The sequence below is a fragment of the Sciurus carolinensis genome, chromosome 12 (assembly GCF_902686445.1).
Source record: "Sciurus carolinensis chromosome 12, mSciCar1.2, whole genome shotgun sequence".
Classification (NCBI taxonomy): domain Eukaryota; kingdom Metazoa; phylum Chordata; class Mammalia; order Rodentia; family Sciuridae; genus Sciurus; species Sciurus carolinensis.
In genome coordinates, this window is record NC_062224.1 from 65,349,092 (window position 1) to 65,372,958 (window position 23,867).

At 38.9% G+C, this 23,867-nt stretch overlaps 2 protein-coding genes across 9 annotated transcripts in view; one reads left to right on the forward strand and one right to left on the reverse strand.

The window, feature by feature from the left end:
• Positions 1 to 10,313, reverse strand: part of Iars2 (isoleucyl-tRNA synthetase 2, mitochondrial) — a 54,468-nt gene extending 44,155 nt beyond the window's left edge. The window contains exons 1-2 of the mRNA XM_047520654.1: positions 9,945 to 10,313; positions 8,588 to 8,710 (exon numbers count right to left, since the gene is read on the reverse strand). Coding sequence (XP_047376610.1) covers positions 8,588 to 8,710; positions 9,945 to 10,211 — 390 coding nt within the window. The 5' untranslated portion in view covers positions 10,212 to 10,313. The remainder of the gene's footprint in view (positions 1 to 8,587; positions 8,711 to 9,944) is intronic.
• A 2,185-nt stretch (positions 10,314 to 12,498) lies between these two features.
• Bpnt1 (3'(2'), 5'-bisphosphate nucleotidase 1) overlaps positions 12,499 to 23,867 on the forward strand; it is a 32,421-nt gene continuing 21,052 nt past the window's right edge. The window contains exons 1-3 of one of the 8 annotated variants that reach the window (XM_047520657.1): positions 12,517 to 12,734; positions 14,894 to 14,942; positions 16,781 to 16,908. In XM_047520657.1, coding sequence (XP_047376613.1) covers positions 16,789 to 16,908 — 120 coding nt within the window. In that variant the 5' untranslated portion in view covers positions 12,517 to 12,734; positions 14,894 to 14,942; positions 16,781 to 16,788. Of the gene's footprint in view, positions 12,735 to 14,893; positions 14,943 to 16,780; positions 16,909 to 23,867 lie in introns of all 8 variants that reach the window. The other 7 variants (XM_047520658.1, XR_007104325.1, XM_047520660.1 and 4 more) reach the window with 7 other exon arrangements.

Genomic DNA, 23,867 nt, shown 5'->3' on the forward strand with positions numbered 1-23,867 from the left:
GCCATTAACTCTACTCAGGAAAAAAAAGAGATTTATAAGAGAAAGATATGCCTAAAATTACTAATTCACTTTTTAAGTTGCAATATGGAAAAAAAGCAACCCATATTACTGTCCTTCTCTCCTTCCCTTCCTTTCTTTTTGCTGTACTGGGGATTAAACCCAGGGCTTTGTGCATGCTATGCAAGCACTCAACAGTGAGCTACATTCCCACCCCTTTTTATTTCAAGACAGGGTCTTGCTAAGTTGCTGAGGCTGTCCAGGAACTTAAAATCCTCTTGCCTCAGTGTCTAGAGTAGAGATTACAGATGGACACCATGCCCAGCATCTATGTGGCTCACATTCATAGTTTGTGTTCTATTTCTACTGAATAGTACTGCTTTCAAGTATATAAAGAAAATGAAATCAATCACCTGAACTAACAAGTATACTTAATAAGGGATTTTCTTCTTGTGGGGGGTGTGCCTGGGATTCATTCTCAGCCCTTTTTATTTCTAATTTAGAAACAAGATTTCGCTGAATTGCTTCAAGCCTCACTAAGTTGCTGAGGCTGGCTTTGAACTCTCCACCTCCTGTCTCAGCCTCCTGAGTCGCTTAGATTACAGGCATGCGCCACAGCGCTGAGATAAATAATTTAAAATAGAGGAATAACCTTAAGGCAAACACCAATTGAAGTTTCCTTGTGGTAAATAACAAGAGTATAAGGGAATGAACAAGAACAGTCCAAAGCAGCCTATTTTTCATTGCTGAATGGCATCAGAACTAAACTGTTTTAATTGCTACAGCATATTTCTTATGTGGTACAGCAAGTCATTCCTTAACTTTCTTTAAATTTCCTTGACTCTTCACATTCATTTTCTTCATCAAACTCATTTACTTTCAAGATTCACTTTTGTCTACTAAGTTCATTTTTAAATGTTTGTATTAATCTGTTGTTTCTGATTATAAGAGTAATGTAAGGTCCTTGTTCAAAATATGCAAATGTTACAAAAACAAAAAATACTAAGCTTTAAATTTTTAATAAAATTAGATTCTAATATAATATACTTTTACAATTGTTTTTCTCTTCTAATAGTATTTGGACATCTTTCATACCAATACCTATAGACCTACCTCATTTCTTTTACAATTATATACACTTCATTGCCAAGATTTATTTAAGCAAGCTCTATTAAGGTCATCTAATATGAGCCAATATAAGAGCAAAACAGAATGGCTAATATTTCTTGTACAAAAAGCACACCTGCCTCATTTATTTATTTATTTATTTTTGCTCTTTTAGTTATACACACTTGCCTTTTCTAATAAAATTTCTAAAATTTCAACTGGTCAAAGCATCACAAAAATAGTTTGATTATTAGAAGACAAAATGTATCTAGTATGTATGATTTAATAAGAATCACAGAACCATGGTAAAGGAATATACAGCACTGAAAAAGCTATTTTGTTGTTTGGAAATGAAATCTGTTTAGATCATTACCACATGACATCAACCCAAAAAAACAACTGGACCTGAGTTAGATATTAATAATAATAAATCAACATGAAAATCAAAGCACATAAAAATCAAAAAGGCAAATTTAGATCCTATATTTGGCCTTTCAAATTAGCAATAATATTCAGTATTAGGTAAGTATAATAGGACCAGTCTCTCGCATCTGGCATAGTATAGAATGTGACATAATATACTGAAAAGCAATGTACACTAACTATTCAGCAATTCCTTTGTTTTTTGTTTTGTTTTATTTTATTTTTATTTGAGATGGCATCTTATTATGCTAAATTGCACAGGCTGGTTTTGAACTCCTGAGCTCAAGCAATTCTCCCACCTCAGCCTTCCAAGTGCAAAACAGGTGTGCACCATCATGCTCAACTCTGCTTCTTTTTACTGATATTATAAATACTAAGGAAAGACCTTAAAATGTTAAGAGCATTTGTGTCTGGATGGTAATATTAGGGTACTTTTAATTTTCTTCTTTCAATTTTTCTGTACTTTCTAAATCCATCTCCATAAGAAAAAAAATTAACTTTTAAGAAGGTTCAAAATAGACCTTCACTTCTAGTAAGATGGAGTAGAAGTACTTTCCCCTATTCCTCCAATTTAATACACTTTTAAAACCTGGACATTATACATTAAAAAAAAAAAAAAATGAAGGAAGACTCTAAAAGCAAAGAAGATAAGACGGTTTAGTGACATTGGGACCAAAACTAAAATGCTAAGTTCCTTGGGTTTTCTTTCTGCTTTATATATCCAAAACTTAGAACTAAAGAAGCCAGCAACCTGCAAAAACCAACAGGTACAGACCAAAAAAAAGCTATAGCAAAAGTCTATTCTCCTAAGTAAAGAAACAGGAAGGGGACAGTCTAGCAAGAGAGAGGACATTAAAGCAGTAGCTTCTCTACTCTAGCCAAACCATCTCCTCACCTCCACCTCTTTGACAAAATACTGAGTGATGTGCCCAGACACCTATTTCACTAATTTATTCCAAGCTACCCTAACCTCTTCCGGCTGGGCCGTACTAAGAAAGCCACATAGGTAGGTAGTGGGGATCTTCTCTTCACTGGGTGGTAATGACACCTCATCTGCCTAGTCAGCAGAGACCATGTGGGAAGCCGAAACGCCTGCTCTCCCCTGGCAGTAACCCCACATTCCTCCCTTTTTCCACTCTGCGGTGTCAAAGGAGGATTAGTGCAGTAGGAACTTTCACCACTGCCCACTGATAACAAGGCAGACTATCACCTCATATCCAGCAGAGTGTCAGTGAAGGCCTAGGCAGAACTCCCACCCCTTCCAACAGTAAGGAGGAATTCCCTTCAGGGTCGAGAGAGGTTGAGTGCAGAATCTGAGTTTCTACCCCCACCTAACAGAGAGTGCTCTTCTGCCAGGGCAGTATCAGAGAAAGTCAACTAAACAGATATTTAAGTATGTTTCAAAATCCCAGAATATCCAAAATGTCAAGGTGTTAATTTTTTCAAAAGTATCACTCATAATACCAAAAACCAGGAAGATCTGAAAAACAAAATGAAAAAGACAATAAACAACCAACACTGAGATGACAGAGATAACTAGACCCAAAGACTTTAAAGCAGTCAAGACGAAAATGTTTCATATGGAATTTTGAACAAGCTTGAATTTTTTGAAAAAGTTGAAATCCTAAGCAAAGAAACAGAAAGCCTCAGCAAAGAAAAAGAATATATAGGGCTGGGGAGATAGCTCAGTCGGTAGAGTGCTTGCCTTGCAAACACAAGGCCCTGGGTTCGATCCCCAGTACCGCCAAAAAAAAAAAAAAAAAAAAAAAAAAAGAATATATAAAGAAAAATCAGACAAAAAATTTAAAATGAAAATTACAATAATAGGAATAAAAAACTCAGATAGGATCAACTGCAGAATGGAATGAACAAAGGAAAGAACCACTGAACTTGAATATATAACAGAAACTACCCAGTCTAAATAGCAAAGGAAGAACAGACTGAAAAAAACCTGAACATCAGGAACATATAGTACTATAACAATGATCTAACATTCATGCCACTTGTTCTGAAAGAAGACTTTTTCAGATAGAGATGAGAAAGTAAAGATAAATAATGGCTATAAATGACTTAATTTGGCAGATGTAACCCTAAGAATTCAAGAAACTGAACAAACTCCAAATAAGATGAATCTGAGGAAATTTAAGCCAAGAAGCAGCATAATTAAACTTCTAAAAATTAAAGTCAGGTGCCTGTAATCCCAGCAGCTGGGGAAGCTGAGGCAAGGGGATCATGAGTTCAAAGCCAGCCTCCGCAACTTATCGAGGCCCTAAGCAACTTAGTGAGACCCTATCTCTAAATAAAATATACAAAAGGGCTGGGGGTTTGGTTAAGTGGTTAAGCACCCCTGGGTTCAATTCCTGGTATTAAAAAAAAGAAGAAGAAAAAAAGAAAAAGAAAATATGGTGGTTAAAAAAAAAAACTGCAGGGGATGGGTACTAGGGATTGAACCAAGGGGTGCTTTACCACTGAACTACATTCCCAGACCTTTTTTTTTTTTATTTTGAGAAAGGGTCTTGCTAAGTTGCTGAGGTTGGCCTCAAACTTACAATTCTCTTGTCTCAGTTTCCTGAATCACTGGGATTACAGGTGTGCGCCACAGCTCCCAACATGAAAATTATTTTTAAAACATCCATTCAAAGTCTCTGGAAATCATCTTAAAGGCATAAGAAAATGTAGAAACATGTACATAAGAAAAAATCTATAAAAGTTTGGTAAGAAAAGTGAGTTCTATGGTATTGCCAGAAAACCACTCCTCTTCTTCCTCTTAGTTCACTGAGGTGCAGACTCTGCTCCCTACCACCGAGGCCAAACAACACAAGGCTCCCTATTCCCACCACTCCCAATCACAGGGCTGCCTTTGCCAGGAAAGGGAGGACATCTACATGTCTCTTCCTGTCCCAGCTACCTGTGGCTGAGGCTGTTTCAGGAAGTAGGGACTCCCTTCCTTCACTCAACCCTCTTGTGGAATGGAAGCTCTACTATGGGTGTGAATCTGCTGGGAATCCTGGGCTTCAACCACCCTTGCCCAGCTCATTAGATGGTAGTTCCACCCCAGGTGAGGCAGCTCAAAAAGACCTCATGCTACTGCTCATGCCATGCATATTCAGCTCATCTAACACAGATACCCCTCAGATAGAAGGGTACAGTTGCTCCCTTCCCAATTCAAGAGCCCTGGCTGAGAGATTCTGCCTGGGTGAAAGAGCCACAAGAAGTAAAACAAATAGTCCCTAACCTCTTCCCATGAACAGAGCATGGAGCAGTTCAAGCCTAAGGGGACTCTCAGGAACAGCAGAGACTCTGAGGAAAGGCATTTAGGAGAAGACATTCAAGATGGTACCAGCTAAGCTATAGGTCAGACAGTCTGCAAGAGAGAACCAAGGAAAGAAGTTGCTGGCAGGGATTTTACTAGGATCAACACAAACAACAAATACCCCAGGAATAATCTTTCACAGGACCCCAAATTTGATTAGTCTATAAAACAATTTATGTACCCCTGAGTACTGCTGAAAACAACAGAGCAAAAAGCTGGAAGATTTTGAGTCTGAACAGATGAGCTGTCAGGGAAAAAGGATAAGAGCCCTGCCATAGTTACTGTCACTCCTGGAGACTGCGGACATACTCAGAGTCTCACCTCCATAAGAAGCAACATCAGAGGTTCCACACTGCAGAAGAGTAAAGGGGGGAAAGAACGGACTTCATGAAAATAGCTAGCCAATAAACATATAAACAAGCAAATAACAATTACAAGTTTCTGGGAGTGGTGGAGACCATTATTCAGATTTACTACATAATCTTTAAAATGCCCAATTTCTAACAAAAATTATAATACACAAAGAAATACAAAAATATGATCCATACTTTGGGAAAAGTAGCAGGCAACAGAAATTACCTTTGAGATGTCAGACCTAACAGAAAAAGACTGCAAAACAGCCATTATAAGTATGTCCAAAGAACAACAAAGATGATTTACAGTCTGGCGGAAGCATTTCACACAGACAGATCTGTAGCACAAAATTTGCTATCAGTAGCCACTCTGCCTGGCAAGCAGCCTGTGGGAGAGGGATAAAGAAAAGATAGGGCTTAGAACAAGCTTCTATTTGAAAATTGTTTCTATTACTTTTGAATTGAATTTTGAAACCTTTCTATTACTTTTGTATTTCATTTCACAATGTCTGTGCCCCTGTCCCCGTCCACTCATACTATGAAACCCTAACCACCAATGTGACATTAGTTGGAGATGGCCTTTGGAAGAAAATTAGGATTAGAAGAGGTCATGAGAGTGGGGCCTTCGTGATGGAATTAGTGCCCTTATAAAAGAGATCCTTCCCATATGAAATCACTGCAAAAAGATAGCCATATGTAAGCAAGGGAAAAAACCAAGATCAGCTGGTACTTTGATCTAGGACTTTCTAGTCCTCCAGAACAGTGAGAAACAAATGTCTGTTGTTTAAGCCACCCAGTCTGTGGTATTTCATAATAGCAACCTGAGCAGACTAAAACAACCTGTAGGGCAGGTGCAGTGGCACATGCCTATAATCCCAGCAACTCAGGATGCTAAGGCAGGAGGATCATAAGCTCTAGGACAGCCTGCGTAACTTAGCAAAACACTATCTCAAAATGAGTGGAGTAAAAGGAGGGGACTGGGAATGTAGTTCAGTGGTACAGCACACTTGGGTCCCATCTACAGTACAAAAAAAAAAAAAAGTTACGTGTTTTAGCTGTTAACTTTTTTTTTTTTGGTGGTGGTACTGGGAATGAAACCAAGGTCTTGTGCATAGCAGGCAAGTGCTATGCCATGGAGTTACATCTCCAGCTTTTTTTTTTTTTTTTTTTTTTTACTTAATTCTGAGACAAGGTCTCACTAAGTCGCCCAGGCTGGCCTTGAATTTGCAATTCTCCTGTTTTCCTGTCTCAGATTTCTAAGTAGCTGGGATTACAGCCTGTACCACCACACCCATCTGACAATGTGTTTTAATATAAAAATACCCAGGGAGGGTAGTCCCACAACTCTTTTCATTACTTACTGGGTGACCTTAACCAACTCATTTATGGGCCTGTTTCTTCATCTGAAAAAATGCTGCAATATCCATCTTCAGGGTAGGTATAAAGATTAAATGAGAAATAACATCTGAAACTCACACTTCCTGGCATAAGTAAAGTACTGGGCAAGACACTTTAAAAAAACTAGATGGCTAGGGCTGGGATCTAACTCAGTGATAAAGCACTTGCATCACATGCATAAGCCCTAGGTTCAATCCCCAATATCACCAAAAAAAAAAAAAAAAAAAAAAAAGAAGTAAGATAAAAGACAGAAAAGTCCCTCTTATTTTTAAAAGAATGCTATAAATTAAGATTCAGATACTCTTCTAAACTCAAAAGAAACATTCAGGGCAAGCAGCAAAATCTTTGCTTTGCAAAAGGCATATATATGTAGACTTACTGCTCTAATTGCCAAAAAAAAATCTTAGGGTCTAAAAGCAGACAGCGCTAAGTGAGTTAAAAATCTCATGGAAAGTAGTAAAATACAAATACATATCAGTAAACAAAGATATGTTGATAAATAGCCTGTTACAAAAATAGTTTTTGCCTGGAAAGCAGCCCATCACTATTACCTCTATGTAATCATGAAGCAAATGCAGTCACTCTTGCCCTTCACACAGAAACCAGAGAGAAAACCTAGTGAGTACTCTCAGAAAACCCACTCAATTCACTTCCTATTTAAAAGTAAGGCACCCAACTATAATACCAGTTACTGAAGAGGCTGAGGCAGGAGGATCACAAGTTCCAGGCAAGCCTCCGCCACTTAGAGAGATCCTGCCTAAAATGAATATTTTTTTATTATTATTATTGTATACAAATGGGATACATGTTGTTTCTCTATTTGTACATGGAGTCAAGGCATACCATTTGTGTAATCATACGTTTACATAGGGCAATGATGTTTGATTCATTATTTTTTTTTCCCTTCCCCCCCACCCTAAAATGAATATTTAAAAGGCTGGGGACATAGCTCAGCAGTGGAGTATCCTAGGTTCAATCTCCAGTACTGCAAAAAAAATAAAATAAATAAATAAGTAAATAAAACATAGAGCCTGGATGCCTCTTCTTAAAACCCTCTAGTGGTTTTCTATTACACATGTAGTAAAATCTCAAGTCCTTTAAATGGCCTTTAAGATCTGGACTCTGTCACCTCTTAGCCATATCTACTATTGGCCCCCTAGTTTATTTGAGACCATCTGTTTTGGTTTCCTTACTGTTCATCAGACTCACCAAGAAAACTCTCATCTCAAGGACTCTGCACTTGATATTTTTACCCCAATCTTCCCACAGCTAACTCACTTGCTTTCTTGAAGACTTTTCATTTCTGTGTCCTTTCAGTGAGGAAGGCATCCTAAATCAATTTCTTAAAACTGTAGTTTCTTCAAATGACCCTATCATCTCTCTTTTCTGATATTAATTTCATTATAGCTCTTATCACTGTCTAGCAATTATATATTTTGTTTATCTTGTTGATTATATGCTCCCAACTAAAATAAAAGCACAAAACATATTATTAGTTTGTTCACTGTTATGCCCAGAGTCTAGAACAATGGCTGGCCCATAAAAAACATACTCAATAATTACGTACTGAGTAAAGTGATATTTACTAATGTAAAAATAAGCTGAAGGAAATGCCAGCAATGTTATTTTTCATGCGGTATTAAAACTGTTTATTTCTGGGGCTGGGGTTGTGGCTCAGTGGTACAGCACTTGCCTAGCACATGTGAGGCACCACATGAAAATAAAGGCATTGTGTCCATCTACAACTAAAAAAACATTTTTTAAAAAGAACTGTTTATTTCTACGAAAGTATTTTAGTTTTGGGCTTGGGGTGTTGCTTGGTGGAGTGGGTGCTTAGCATGCAGGAGGTCTGATCTCTAGTACCACAAAAAAAAGTTTTAGTTTTATGCACCAATATAAATTTACATAATCATATACTCAGAATACACTTTTTGTACACAAATGATTTTTTACATTAACATTTCCTCTCAAATCTCACAACCTAAATTATAATTACCTTATTTAAAGCATGTCCAACATGAGGGTCACCATTTGCATAAGGAGGTCCATCATGAAGACAAAATTCTGTCTTTGTTTTTCTTTCTCTTTGCCATGAATAAAGTTCTGAAAACCCACATTTCTGTTTAAAAAGAACAACAGTGCCTAAACATCATATACTATGGAATCTTACATAAATAAATCATAGCCAACACTTGATCATTTTTTATCCCATTTCTATCTATTCAATTCTGATTATAAATGAAGTTTCTGAAATGCATAATTAAGTATTCTGTTAAAACTTTTCAAGTTTCCCCCACAGTCTTCAGATTGAAGTCTAAACTCTTTACATGGTTTCCACACCCAACAAAGGTTTAGTGCCATTAAATTCTTGGGTAGTCTCAGTACTCCCACCCATTAGTCTTCTAGTCTCCCAGTCCTGCTGAATGACCCATAGATCCCCCAGACACTTATTCTAGCTATTCTTCAGCTTCAACACCTGCCACTCCCTAAACCTAGAATAACACTCATTGCAGTCACCCCTTTCCTCACTAGCTGTGTGGCACTGGCTGAGACACTTACGGATCGACTTTATTTGAAAAAAAAAATAAAAGTGTTATAGTATATATGTTTCAGGACAGGTTGGAAGATTTCATGAGAAAACAACTAAAACTGTGACACTTGTCTGCATACAGAAGGTACTACTTTTAAAAAAACTAGATGGCCAAAACAGGTTTAAGATCTTGTACCCTGGTAACTGACATTGAGAATATTTAGGCTAAGCATATTACCCAGTATTTGCAACTGTTGAGGATTTTTAAAGACCCAAAATTACAGAAATTCTTAGTAAATCAGTGCAATATAGTAAATCAGTGCATTGTACGGTGTACAATGGGGTCTCAGAGAAACTTTGCCAATAAAATGAGTCATAATCCCAACTAAGGACCCAAAGATTCAACAGAAGGGGGCTTCAGCTTCCCCTCATTCCTTACAAGTTGATTCTTCACTTTTATGGGTACGGGTTAATTTGCTTTTGACAAGTCGGTGGAAAGGTGTCCGAAGTCGATTTATTTTCGTGTGCTAGAAATGGGATGTGCATTGGATACAGGCTAGCACCTGAGCATCTCTCGAGTCTTCCTAAATATCACGCTCCAGAACCTGCCACAACTGAGGGACTTGTCAAGAGACTTCTTCACTTAGGTGTTCACCAGTAAAACCTGAAGGAAGCGGAAGACTTCCACGGATCTGGTTCCTGCACGCTGCCCTCCCGCCAGAGGTGTGGTCGGTGTCACCGGGCCCGGAGCGCCGGTTTCCCCCGCCCCGCCCCGCCCCGCAGGCCTCCCGCTGGATGCCCCGCGCCGACCAGGGGCCTGTACCTTCTGGATCTCCAGTTCCATGTCCGGCTGCTGGCGGCCCAGCAGCTTCATGGGGAAGTTGGTCTGCGGCAGCAGCACGGTGTCCCGGTACTTGCCGCTATTCGGGTTGGTCAGCTGGTTATTGGCCCCGGTGACTGACCGCACCAGGAGCCTCCTCGTCGCTCCTAGCCACCCTAGGCGATAGGGAAGGCGGGTCGGTCCCCATAAGCTCCGGGCCGCGGCCAGAGCCGTCGCCTCCGGCCCGCGAGGGCGCAGTCCCCAACGCATGACGGAGCAACCCGGGACGCCCCTTGAGTGCCCGGTCCCGGGTTCCAGCCCTAGCTGGAAGAAGTAAGGACCCCAACAAGAGTCTGAGCGGGAGTGCGCACGCGCCCGGGAGCACGGAAGGGGCGGGGAGGGAGCAGGTTCGAAGCCTTTTCGGAGTCGGAGAGGACAGAACCACTCCGGGTCTTCGCTGTAGCTATCCCGGGCGGAGCCGGCTCTGAGCGGGCCGGAAAAGTGTCCTGCATAATGGGGTTCCTTCTAATCACAGATCCCTGCTTTTTAAAATATTTAATACGATATATTTATGCTGTTACTTTAATATATAATCAATAAGTTATTGATAGTTTAATTCCTATTCATACCAAGCCGTAGAAATCTGGCAGCTTATACACACAGTACATCTTCATCTGACCAGATCACTGGTAAAGGTCTCAATAGGCACACAGTGGCTAATGTCTACCACTGTGGGCAACACTGCTTTAGGGAGTACACAGTTCCATGTAAATATTATCAATAAAACATCAATAAATTGAGGGTTGTGTGTGTGTGCTGGGGGGACGTTGAGGATCAAACCCAGGGCCTCACATATGTTAGGCAAGCACTCTACCACTGAACCACATCCCCAGTCATTATAAATTGAGTTTTGAAGATTTAATAAAAGGGCTGGAGGTGGAACTCAAAGGTAGATCATATGTTTAGCATGCATGAGGCCCTAGGTTCAATCTGCAGGTTGAAAAAAGTTAAAAAGATATAATTGACTTTTACTAGGGACTCATGAACCATATTGACCATTTCAAAGTTACTTGCCTTATAGGAGTGTGAATGAAGTCTCCTTGGCTAGATGAGATTTGGTTATCAACTCTCTTGTGATTTCTCGCAAGGTAACTTGCCCATGATTATACAATCAAGAAGTAGCAAAGCTGGAATTCAAGCCCAGGCATCTAGGCTCCAGGGCCTGTGTGCATAATCACTATGTTATATTGCCTCTCCTATACTAAAAGGTTGGAGAAAACATTTGCAACACATTAAACAGTAACAATATACAAAATGTATTAAGAGACACTACAAAAAGATATATATAAATGACTGAACAGGAAAAGGGGGGGCTGGATAATATAAGCATGGCAAATTCATAGACAAAGAAATGGAAATAGTCAACAAACATATAAAAACTGGCTGAAGGTGTAGCTTGGTGGTAGAGTACATGGCTTCAATGCAAAAGACCTTGGGTTCAATTCCCAGCACCAGGGGGGGAAAATGCATATATGTATATATAAAGATGCTTAACTTTAGGAGAAATGAGGGTCATCAGTTAAGACACCATTTTCCACCTAACAGATTAGGACAAAATTTAGGAATTTTGATAACAGGTCTTGGGAGAGTGTGAAAGCAGATTGCTGGTGGTATTTCTTCAATGGCAATTTGGCAATAGTCATCTATTTTACAGCTATAGTCTCAAAGAAGCACAAAGATGTATATGCATAGAAACTCCTAACTAGCCTCTACTTCAATAATTTAATTTAATTATGCTGTTGCTTTTAAAATCCTCTAAGAGGATGCAACCAACTCTTGGAAGATAACTATTCTCTAGGATGCCTGCAGACTTCTCTTACCAATTGTCAGAGCTCATACAGAGTAGGTTGTAGTTGTCCTTATTCCTGTGCTTTGTACTTGTGTAATTACCGGGTTTTGGTTTTTTATTTTCAAGGTACTGGGGATTGAATCCAGTGTCTCCTGCATTCTAGGCAAGCACTCTGCTACTGAGCTACATCCCCAACCTCTCTGGTGAGTATTTTAAAAACCAGAAATTGGGCTGGGGTTGTGGCTCAGTGGCAGGGCGCTTGCCTAGCACAAGTAAGGCACTGGGTTCGATCCTCAGCACCACCTACTAAAAAATAAATGAATAAAATAAAGGTCTATCAACATCTAGAAAAGATTTAAAAAAAAAAAACAGAAATTACGGTTTGTTTCTATTTACAAAAGCTTGAGAGTTACAGAAGAGCACACAGGAACAAAGTTTTAAAAGTTACTCATTACCATTCTCACAAAATAACCCAATGAATTTTTAGGTTAAAGGTTGTTATTTAAATGAAAACTAAGCCAAAAGCTCTGAAGAGTCCAATAAAGGCAAGTCATTCAAAACCAAAACCAACTGTTACTAATTTGGTTCAAGCCAAACTGTACCAAGTATGCTGGAAGATACCTGAAACCTGAAACTATCTTAAAAACTAGACACAGCTTTTGCTTTTACATCAGGTGCTTTCCACCTACGGAGAGCTTGTGTAAAACACGGAGAAGTGGAATTTTCTGACCCGTCGGGAGTCCGAAGCGGCAACGGGAAGTGACTGCCCTGCGCTTGCGCCGAATTTCCCGCATGCTCAGTAGCTGAGGGAGGTTTGCCCCCAGTCCCCGCACGACCCATTGGCTGCACGGAAACGCGGTACTGGACACCCCGAGGGACCTGTGGTTTAGTAACGCTGTTTGGGTTACCCCTGAAGTGTCCGCTGTCCTTGCAAGTTTGACACGGTAAGTGCTCCCCGCACCCTCGCCACGTCAGAGAAGGGCCTTAGGCAAATCTTGATCCTTAACTCCACCCCTTTGCACTGATAAAAGGAGATTCAAGGGATTTATGTTTAAAAAGAAAGAAAAGAAAAGAAAGTGTACGTGAACCAGACTGCCTTCCGGATATTTCATTTCCAGACTTAGAATCTTGAGTGTCTACAGTTTCGTGCCCCAGGGTCTTTTTATGGCTCTGTATTGTAGACACAAGGCAAACCTAGACCTTGAGCTCATTAGTGCAGCCAAATTTAGAAATTTTTACATGTAACACTCAATTTTATTTTAATAGCCAATACTCCTTCATTTGTCATTTCTACATATTTGTAGGTCTGCGTGATTTATTTGGGTTTCCCTGGAAATATAATTGCTGGTTCTTAAGATATGTACATGTTCTTTTATTAAGGTTCTCAAAGCCCTTGTACGAGATTTCACCGCTTTGCATTCTTACCAAGGATGTTTTGGAACATGTTCCTCACATTCTTGAAAACTGGGCAAACTTTTTCTTGCCTATTCTAATCTTTAAAATAAACAATCATTTCTCATTGTTTTATTTTGTATCATTTAACGCAGCTCCAAAAGACAGTATTTTGATTGGGAATACGTCTGTCATTTTTAGATCCCAATCTTCATATGCTCGCTATCTTTACGTTGAATTATTAAAGATGCCTCTTCTAGACTGTGAGAAGAAACTGGTCACTTGGTTCCTGTTATTTTTTTTCATCCTTCTGAGCTAGCTCTGTTGGCAGTTGTAAGGATTTCTTAAATGGATGGGGGTTAGGTTGATTGCCTTCAGTGTTATTAAGCCTTTTTTTCATATTTACTCTAAGCCTGAATATTATTTTAAAAAAGAACCTTTTGTAATACACCAGTAAAAAATATGGGAAAAGAACCTGTGCTATGATTCAGGGTCATATTGGGTATCATATTACATCCTTAAGATCAAAATACTGTTGCAGAAACTGTAGGAACTTTTTACCCTCAACACTGCCCCATGTTTCTGGTGGATAGCCAGAAATAAGGACACAAGATTTTAATGATGACTAGATAACATTATTTGATGTTTACCTACAGGGAAAAGTGCTTAGCATATGTTACTCACTTAATAATTACAGCCACTCTGTGCTAATAGATACCATTGTTATCTACATTTACAAGTTTGGGCACAGAAAATTTAAGTGATGTTCCCAAGGTCACACCTAGTGAGTGCCACAGCTAGTATTTTAACACAGGCAGTTGGGACCAGATTCTGTGTCCTTAACCACTATTTTTAATTAAGCTTTTAGAAAAAGTTATGTTCATGGAGTAGTGTTTTAGGACCCAGAAGATATAAAACTGATAGAGAAAGAAGTACTGTGGTTAATTTGAAGTACTTTAAGGAAGTTAACTTGTCTCTGGTTAGTTTTGGTCTTGCTCTTAACCCACAGGTAACATCAAAAGGTAATTCTAATTTGGGATCCAGTTGTGGGTACAATTAAAAAGGCTAATAGGTACCTCTTTTTACAAAGTTTGTGTTTTGATAATAACTACATTTTCTTTACCAAGAACCAAAATTGTATCCATTTATTTTAAAAATATGTGAGAAAACTATTAGGTTTGGGGGATAGTAATGTTTCATTCCTAATTCCTCTTGAACCAGAAGTAGAGTACTTCAGAGAAAAAGGAAGAAATATTTTCTTATAAGTAATTTGTGGAATCTCTTTATATAATCATTCTTGTTTTTTACATCAAACCTACTTTTTCCATCTTGATTTCCTGTAAACTAATGTTAGCTTTAAATGATAGTTCGTAAGTATGGTGTACATTTTATGAGGAAGGTAGTAGACACACAGTCCTGAAAGTTTTTCTTTGGAAGAAGAAAGCAAAGTGTACTTGGCAAACAAAAGGGGAAGTGCTTTAGTCACACACGAAGCCCAACAAGGCTCAAATGATTGCTTAACTGGCTCAAAGGTAAGTGATATCTGTGAAAAGTTATAATGCCACCAAATGGTAAGGAAAAATGATCTTCTAGTCACAAAGGAAGTCTTTCATAACATGGGGACTGAAGAGCATACCAACATGTTAAAATATGTTCAGTGGTTAAGACATCTAAATAGAACTAATTAATTGACTGAAAACTACTTTTCCAGTGCAGAATAAATCAGATATATGACTGGCTGTGGATATAAAAAAGCAGAGGTAAGGCCAATGAAATGTTTACTGAATTATTTCTCATGTTTTCTGTTTGTGGTGCCCCTCAGTTGGTAATGATCATATCTAGTTTATTCCATGTATAATATCTAGTATGTCAAGAAAATTAATCTCACCTGATTATGACATAATAAGATAAATAATTCAAATAGTCTATAGAAATCCATTTTATTTTTATCTTAATTCTAGACAGCTGTTGGTCACAGTATGATAATTCATTACCATAAACCAATTTCAATTCCATCTGTTCATGTGTTTTCTGAATTATCTTAATAATTCCCATAAATAGAATGAGAGTGACAGAAAAAGATGTAAAGGGGTTAAAAGGCACACACCAAAATAAATATTCAGTCAGAAATTGATAATAGCACAGTGACTTGCTAAATCAAGGCTTATGATGTCCTTTATATATAGTTCCTGTATATAGAGAATTAATGTGTCACCTTATTGCAGTGAAATAATGTTGATCTGCTTTGACTTAGAGATTAGAGAACTTTTGTTTCTTTTTCTGTTCATTTGTTTACTGCAGTGCCAGATAGCAAAAGCATGGTCATGAGTTAATAGGCAAGTGCTCTTCCACTGAGCTCCATCCCCAACCTGAGAGTTTTTCTTAGGTTGGTTCTCAGTGAACACTAAGACAGTTATAGAAGTTTATTAGGAAGTGTTCTTTTGATGCCAAGAGGAAAGGGAAGGGAGTAGGAGAGGGAATGTTGGGCTGGATGCAGTATCAACTGTGAACTCGGTAGACCGGCATGGATACTCAAAAGTCGGGATGATCCTTCGGGTTTGGAGTGGCAGCCCGTCTGGTGGGAAGTGCCCTTTAAACCTTCCTGTTGAGAAGCTTCAGGTGAAGTTGCTTTTCTTAGCAGATAAATTCCAGAGAAAGATGACAGCTAGGGGCCATCATCTTAGCAATTGGGGAAGTAAGCCCTTCTGTCTGAAGGGAATCTGGGTGGTGTATCCCAGCATCCAGAGCAGTCACTAAAATTTCAGGATTTGAATTTAAATTTTTAAAAAGGAATATACTTAACCCTAAAAGCTGAAGATGTGTCTGTTTTTTCCATTTATCTGAGTTAGGGATTTACCTGACACTCATAATTTTTTCAGATGATTCATCTTCAGTTATGGTGTTTATTCTCTTTGCCTACTGTTGAGATGGGGGTAAACAAAGTTGGTTAAATTTCACTCAGTCTCTAAAAGAATATTCATTGAATTTCAAAAGAAAATAATTGCAATAATACATAATCCCTAACCTGTGTGTGTGTGTGATGCTAGGGATCAAATTCAGGGCCTTGCACAGTTGCATGAACATGTTGTTCAATGGCAAGTGCTCTGCTGCTGAATAATATTCCCAGCCCCCTTCAGCTTTTTATTTACCTCATATATATATACTTAAATCCCTTACCCTGTTGACACTAGATTAAGTTTAGACATTGTTTCCCACACAACTCACCAAAACATTAGCCCCTTAAAGGCAGATGTTACATCTTATACTTTTAGCCCCTGCAACATCTTCCATAGCCTTTGCACATTACATATCTCACCCACAAAATTTTTTCACACGCTGAGCATTTTGGGCCAGTTTTCCTTATGTTTTGAAATGTCCCATCTACAGAGAGAAAAAATGCTATAGGATTTATTAAGGGAGTTAATGCTGAAATTGAATTTTTTCCAAGTCTTAGTATATATTTATTAAAGAACCTACTCAGTTAATTGGGACAGTCCCAAGTAAGCACTTAATAAATATGCATCTAATCAAATTCAAGTATGTAAAACCAGTATTTGGCTTTTAAAGTAATAAAGCATTTTTCTTGATTTCTTTTTAGGGAGTATCATGGCTTCCAGTCACACTGTGTTGATGCGGTTGGTAGCTTCAGCATATTCTATTGCTCAGAAAGCAGGAACAATAGTTAGACGTGTTATTGCTGAAGGAGACCTAGGTATCGTGGAAAAGGTACTGCAAACCTTATCTCATTTCATAGCATCCTTGTATTTGCTCTTTGAGTTTTAGCTACAGAGTGTCATAATTTGGACAGACTTTAACAGTAATTGATGGTTCCCTTTGGGAAATTCCAGTGTCCTTAGTCAGATGGTCCACATATCTGCTTTGAAAATAACTCCAGACTTTATTCAAAATCTTTATTTATGTAACTGGGTTTTTTTGACCAATGTCCAGCCCCAGGACATATTACATGCAGAACAATGCAATTTTTAGGAAACTTGACATGTTTAATAAAATCTGGCGTTTAAGTAATTGTTCCTTAGGCTAAAAGCAATACTTTTTTCCTTATGGAAAACACACTCAAAACAAGGTTTATTACTAGGCTCAGTGGTGCATACCTGTAATCCCAGCGACTTGGGAGCCTGAAGCAAGGAGGATTGAAAGTCCAAGGCCAGACTGGTAACTTATTGAGATCTTGTCTTTAAATAAAGAGGGACTGAGGACAGAGTTCAGTGGAAGAGGGCCCCTGGGTTTAGTCTCCAGTACCAAAAAAAAAAAAAAAAGAAAAAAGAAAAAGAAAGGAAGAAAGAAAGAAAATAAAACTTTTTTTTTCACTATGATAATTTTAAACTTAGGTAAATTATCAGAAAGTTTTTGGTGATACTTGGTTCTTAAAAGAACTACCACCAGGTATGTGTTCCAGTTTAAAATATTCCACAAGATTTTGTTATTCATTCACAATACATATTAAGTTTCTGTATGCTTTTCTCTTTAAATGTTTAGCATCATCCTTAAGGAAGATTTATTATAATTTTTTCCAAGTGAGAAAATTAAAGAATGTAATTTGCAAAGAAAAAAGGAAAAAAAGAATGTGATTTGCCATTAGTATTTTAATAACTGGATGTAGTGGCACATGCCTGTCCTTCCAGCTACTGCGGAAGCTGAGGCAGGACAATTGCTTAAGCCCACACATTTTAGACTAGGTAACATAGAAAGACCCCATCTCAAAACAACAACACTTTAATAGAATCAAAGAAATAAAGTTACAGTTAAGTCAGGCATCCATGTACAAGCTGTTATTGTTTAAAAAAGAACAACAACAACAGCACTTGCCAGAGGAGGAGCTGCGTGGCAAGCTGTTTGAACTCAGAACGACCGCTCCAGAACACCGGTGGCCTGCCTGGAGGAGGAGCACGACGGGTCGCTTGGTCTAAGGAGTGACTGCATCAGAGCTACAGGCGGTTGCCAGAGGAGGAGCTGCGTGGCGAGCTGTTTGAACTCAGAGCGAGCGCTCCTGAACACCAGGGGGTTGCCCGGAGGAAGAGGAGAAGTGCGGCGGGTCGCTTGACCTAGGAGTGACTGCATCAGAGCCACAGGCAGTTGCCAGAGGAGGAGCTGCGTGGCGAGCTGTTTGAACTCAGAACGACCGCTCCTGAACACCGGGGGGTTGCCCGGAGGAAGAGGAGAAGTGCGGTGGGTCGCTTGGTCTAGGAGTGACTGCATCAGAGCCACAGGCGGTTGCCAGAGGAGGAGGCGAGTGGTGAGTTGATTGGACTAAAAGCAACCGCTCCTGAACACCGGTGGCCTGCCTGGAGGAGGAGCGTGGTGGGTCACTTGGTCTCGGAGCCACCGCTCCTGAACATCCAGGGGGCTACCCCGAGGAGGAGGAGGAGGAACAGGGCGGGTCACTTGGACTTGGAGTGACTGCCTAGGGCTACGGGCGGTTGGCGGGAGGAGGAGACGCGAAGTGAATTGCTTGGGCTCCTAGTGACTGCGTCGGAAACCCAGCCGCTGTCCGGAGGAGGAGGTGTGTGGCGGGTCTCTGGGTATCGGAGCTTTTGTACGGGGCTCCAGGTGGCGACTCAGAGGAGGGGCCGCATAGCCAGGCAATTAGGTGCAGAGTAGGGTCCCAGGAGCTAGGTGGCTTCTTGCTGGAAGAGCCGCACCTAGACATGCCTAGGGGCAGAGCGAAGTTTCCAGGACTGCGGACAGATTCTCTGGGAGAGGCAGCCTAAGGAGACTCGCCTGCGGAGGGTGAGGCTCCCAGGCCCAGGAGGTAGGTCTGGGCCCCTGGGAACGTTGCAGAGGAAGACAGCCCAGCCCAGGCGGTAGTTGTAGATTGAGGGGAACCTCTAGGAGGGGAACTGACCAGCGAGACGTCCCCACCGAGTGAGTCTTCCCTGCCGGGGGAGGTTTTCCCACAGGGATGGTAAAACCAGAGACACAGGCACAAACAGGACTTGCCTCAGCCCGCAGCCTAGTTCCCCATTGGATGACCATTGCTCAACAAGTGGAGGCACCTCTGCCCACTAGCAGGAAATATACCCCACCTGAGGGTCACCACCCCTAGAGAGGCAGCTTCTTCGTGGAACTCCGCATTATCAACTTCCTCCAAGACTTCAGGCTACTGAAGGATAAGAGGGGATATACTAGCAATCTTCAGCAACATTATAAGTCGATAGAGGAAATCTGCAATATCTTAATGACCCACTGATTCCTGAACAATATGAGAAAACAAGGGAAGAAAATGCCCCAAACAAATCTAGATGTTACATCAATAAAATCCAACGACAGCATGGCAGAAGAAATGACAGAAAGGGAGTTCAGAATGTACATAACTAAAATGATTAGGGAAGCAAATGATGAGATGAAAGAGCAGATGCAGGCATTGAATGATCACACCAATCGACAGTTAACAGAACAAATTCAGGAAGCAAAAGATCATTTCAATAAAGAGTTAGAGATATTGAAAAAAAAGCAAACAGAAATCCTTGAAATGAAGGACACAATAAACCAAATTAAGAACTCCATAGAAAGCATAACCAATAGGATAGAACACCTGGAAGACAGAACTTCAGATATTGAAGACAAAATATTTAACCTCGAAAGCAAAGTTGAACAAACAGAGAAGATGGTAAGAAATCATGAACAGAATCTGCAAGAACTATGGGATATCATGAAAAGGCCAAATTTGAGAATTATTGGGATTGAGGAAGGCTTAGAGAAACAAACCAAAGGAATGAACATCTATTCGATGAAATAATATCAGAAAATTTCCCAAATCTGAAGAATGAAATGGAAAATCAAGTTCAAGAGGCTTATAGGACTCCAAATACACAAAATTACAACAGACCCACACCAAGGCACATTATAATGAAAATACCTAACACACAAAATAAAGACAGAATTTTAAAGGCTGTGAGAGAAAAGAACCAAATTACATTCAGGGGGAAACCAATATGGATATCAGCAGATTTTTCAATCCAGACCCTAAAAGCTAGAAGGGCCTGGAACAACATTTTTCAAGCTCTGAAAGAAAATGGATGCCAACCAAGAATCTTATACCCAACAAAACTTACCTTCAAATTTGACGATGAAATAAAATCATTCCATGATAAACAAAAGCTAAAAGAATTTACAAAAAGAAAGCCAGCATTACAGAACATTCTCAGCAAAATATTTCATGAGGAAGAGATAAAAAACAAAGAAGCATATCAGCAAAGGGAGGAATTACCCTAAAGGAACTGTCAAATAAAGGAGAAACCAAGATATGTCAAAAAAGAAATAAATAAATAAAAATTTAAATATGAACCAAATGACCGGGAATACAAATCATATCTCAATAATAACCCTGAATGTTAATGGCCTGAATTCATCAATCAAAAGACATAGACTGGCAGATTGGATTAAACAGAAAGATCCAACAATATGTTGCCTGCAAGAGACTCACCTCATAGAAAGAGATACCCATAGACTAAAGGTGAAAGGATGGGGAAAAACATACCATGCACATGGACTCAGCAAAAAAGCTGGAGTATCCATCCTCATTTCAGATAATGTGGACTTCAAGCCAATGTTAGTCAGAAGGGATAAAGAAGGACATTTCATACTGCTTAAGGGAAGCATAAATCAGCAAGATATAACAATCATAAACATCTATGCCCCAAACAGTGGCTCATCCATGAATGTTAAACAAATCCTTCTCAATTTTAGAAACCAAATAGACCATAACACAGTAATACTAGGTGATTTTAACACGCCTCTCTCACCACTGGACAGATCTTCCAAACAAAAGTTGAACAAAGAAACCAAAGATCTCAATAACACAATCAATAATTTAGACTTAACAGACATTTATAGAATATACCATCCAACCAAGAGCAAATACACTTTCTTCTCAGCAGCACATGGATCCTTCTCTAAAATAGACCATATAGTATGCCACAAAGCTAATGTCAGCAAATACAAGAAGATAGAGACACTGCCTTGCATTCTATCAGATCATAATGGATTGAAGTTAGAAATAAATGAAAGAGTAAAAAACAGGAACTACTCCAACACCTGGAGATTAAACAATATGCTATTATATGATGAATGGATAACAGAAGATATTAGGAAGGAAATTAAAAAATTCTTAGAGGTAAACGAGAACAAAGAAACATCATATCAAAATCTCTGGGACACTATGAAAGCAGTACTTAGAGGAAGATTTATTTCATGGAGCACATTTAATAAAAGAAGTAAAACTCAAAAAATAAACGACCTAACACTACAGCTCAAAGCCCTAGAAAAAGAAGAACAGACCAATACCAAAAGTAGTAGAAGACAGGAAATAGTCAAACTCAGAGCTGAAATCAACGAAATTGAAACAAAAGAAACAATACAAAAAATTGACAAAATAAATAGTTGGTTCTTTGAAAAAATAAACAAAATTGATAAACCTTTAGCCACACTAACAAAGAGAAGACGAGAGAAAACCCAAATCACTAAAATTCGGAATGAACAAGGAAATATCACAACAGACACGACTGAAATACAAAACATAATTAGAAGCTATTTTGAAAATCTATACTCCAACAAAATAGAAAATTTCAAAGACATCAACAGGTTTCTAGAGACATATGAATTGCCTAAACTGAACGAGGAGGACATACACAATTTAAATAGACCAATTTCAAGTAATGAAATAGAAGAAGTCATCAAAAGCCTACCAACAAAGAAAAGTCCAGGACCAGATGGGTTCTCAGCCGAGTTCTACAAAACCTTTAAAGAAGAGCTCATTCCAATACTTCTCAAAGTATTCCATAAAATAGAAGAGGAGGGAACCCTCCCAAACTCATTCTATGAAGCCAATATTACCCTGATACCTAAACCAGACAGAGACACATCGAGGAAAGAAAATTTCAGACCAATATCCTTAATGAACATCGACGCAAAAATTCTCAACAAAATTTTAGCAAATCGCATACAAAAACATATTAAAAAGATAGTGCACCATGATCAAGTGGGTTTCATCCCAGGGATGCAAGGTTGGTTCAACATCAGGAAATCAATAAATGTCATTCACCATATCAATAGACTTAAAGTCAAGAATCACATGATTATTTCGATAGATGCTGAAAAAGCATTTGATAAAATACAGCACCCCTTCATGCTCAAAACACTAGAAAAAATAGGGATAGTGGGAACATTCCTTAACATTGTGAAGGCCATCTACGCTAAGCCCATGGCTAATATCATTCTAAATTGTGAAAAACTGAAAGCATTCCCTCTAAAAACTGGAACAAGGCAGGGATGCCCTCTTTCACCACTTCTATTCAATATCGTCCTTGAAACTCTAGCCAGAGCAATTAGACAGACCAAAGAAATTAAAGGGATACGAATAGGAAAAGAAGAACTCAAACTATCCCTATTTGCTGATGATATGATTGTATACTTAGAGGAACCAGGAAATTCCACCAGAAAACTTTTAGATCTCATAAGTGAATTCAGTAAAGTAGCGGAATATAAGATCAATATAAATCTAAGGCATTTTTATACATAAGTGATGAATCTTCAGAAAGAGAAATCAGGAAAACTACCCCATTCACAATAGCTTCGAAAAAAATAAAATACTTGTGAATCAATCTCACAAAAGAGGTGAAAGACCTCTACAATGAGAACTACAGAACACTAAAGAAAGAAATTAAAGAAAACCTTAGAAGATGGAAAGATCTCCCATGTTCTTGGATAGGAAGAATTAATATTGTCAAAATGGCCATACTACCAAAAGTGCTATACAGATTCAATGCAATTCCAATTAAAATCCCAAGGATGTACCTTACAGAAATAGAGCAAGCAATTATGAAATTCATCTGGAAGAATAAAAAACCCAGAATAGCTAAAGCAATCCTTGGCAGAAAGAGTAAAGCAGGGGGTATCGCAATACCAGATCTTCAACTCTACTACAAAGCAATAGTAACAAAAACGGCATGGTATTGGTACCAAAATAGAAAGGTGGATCAATGGTACAGAATAGAGGACACGGACACAAACCCAAATAAATACAATTTTCTCATACTAGACAAAGGGGCCAAAAATATGCAATGGAGAAAATATAGCCTCTTCGACAAATGGTGCTGGGAGAATTGGAAATCCATATGCAACAGAATGAAACTAAACCCATATCTCTCACCATGCACAAAACTAAACTCAAAATGGATTAAGGATCTCGGAATCAGACCAGAGACCTTGCATCTTATAGAAGAAAAAGTAGGTCCAGAGCTTCAACATGTCGGCTTAGGACCAGACTTCCTCAACAGGACTCCCATAGCACAAGAAATAAAAGCAAGAATTAATAACTGGGATAGATTCAAACTAAAAAGCTTTCTCTCAGCAAAGGAAACTATCAGTAATGCGAAGAAAGAGCCTACAGAGTGGGAGAAAATCTTTGCCAATCATACTTCAGATAGAGCGCTAATCTCCAGAATCTATAAAGAACTCAAAAAACTCTACACCAAGAATGCAAATAATCCAATCGACAAATGGGCTAAGGAAATGAATAGACACTTCATAGAAGAAGATCTGCAAGCAATCAACAAACATATGGAAAGATGTTCAACATCTCTAGTAATAAGAGAAATGCAAATCAAAACCACCCTAAGATTCCATCTCACTCCAATTAGAATGGTGATTATCAAGAATGCATGCAA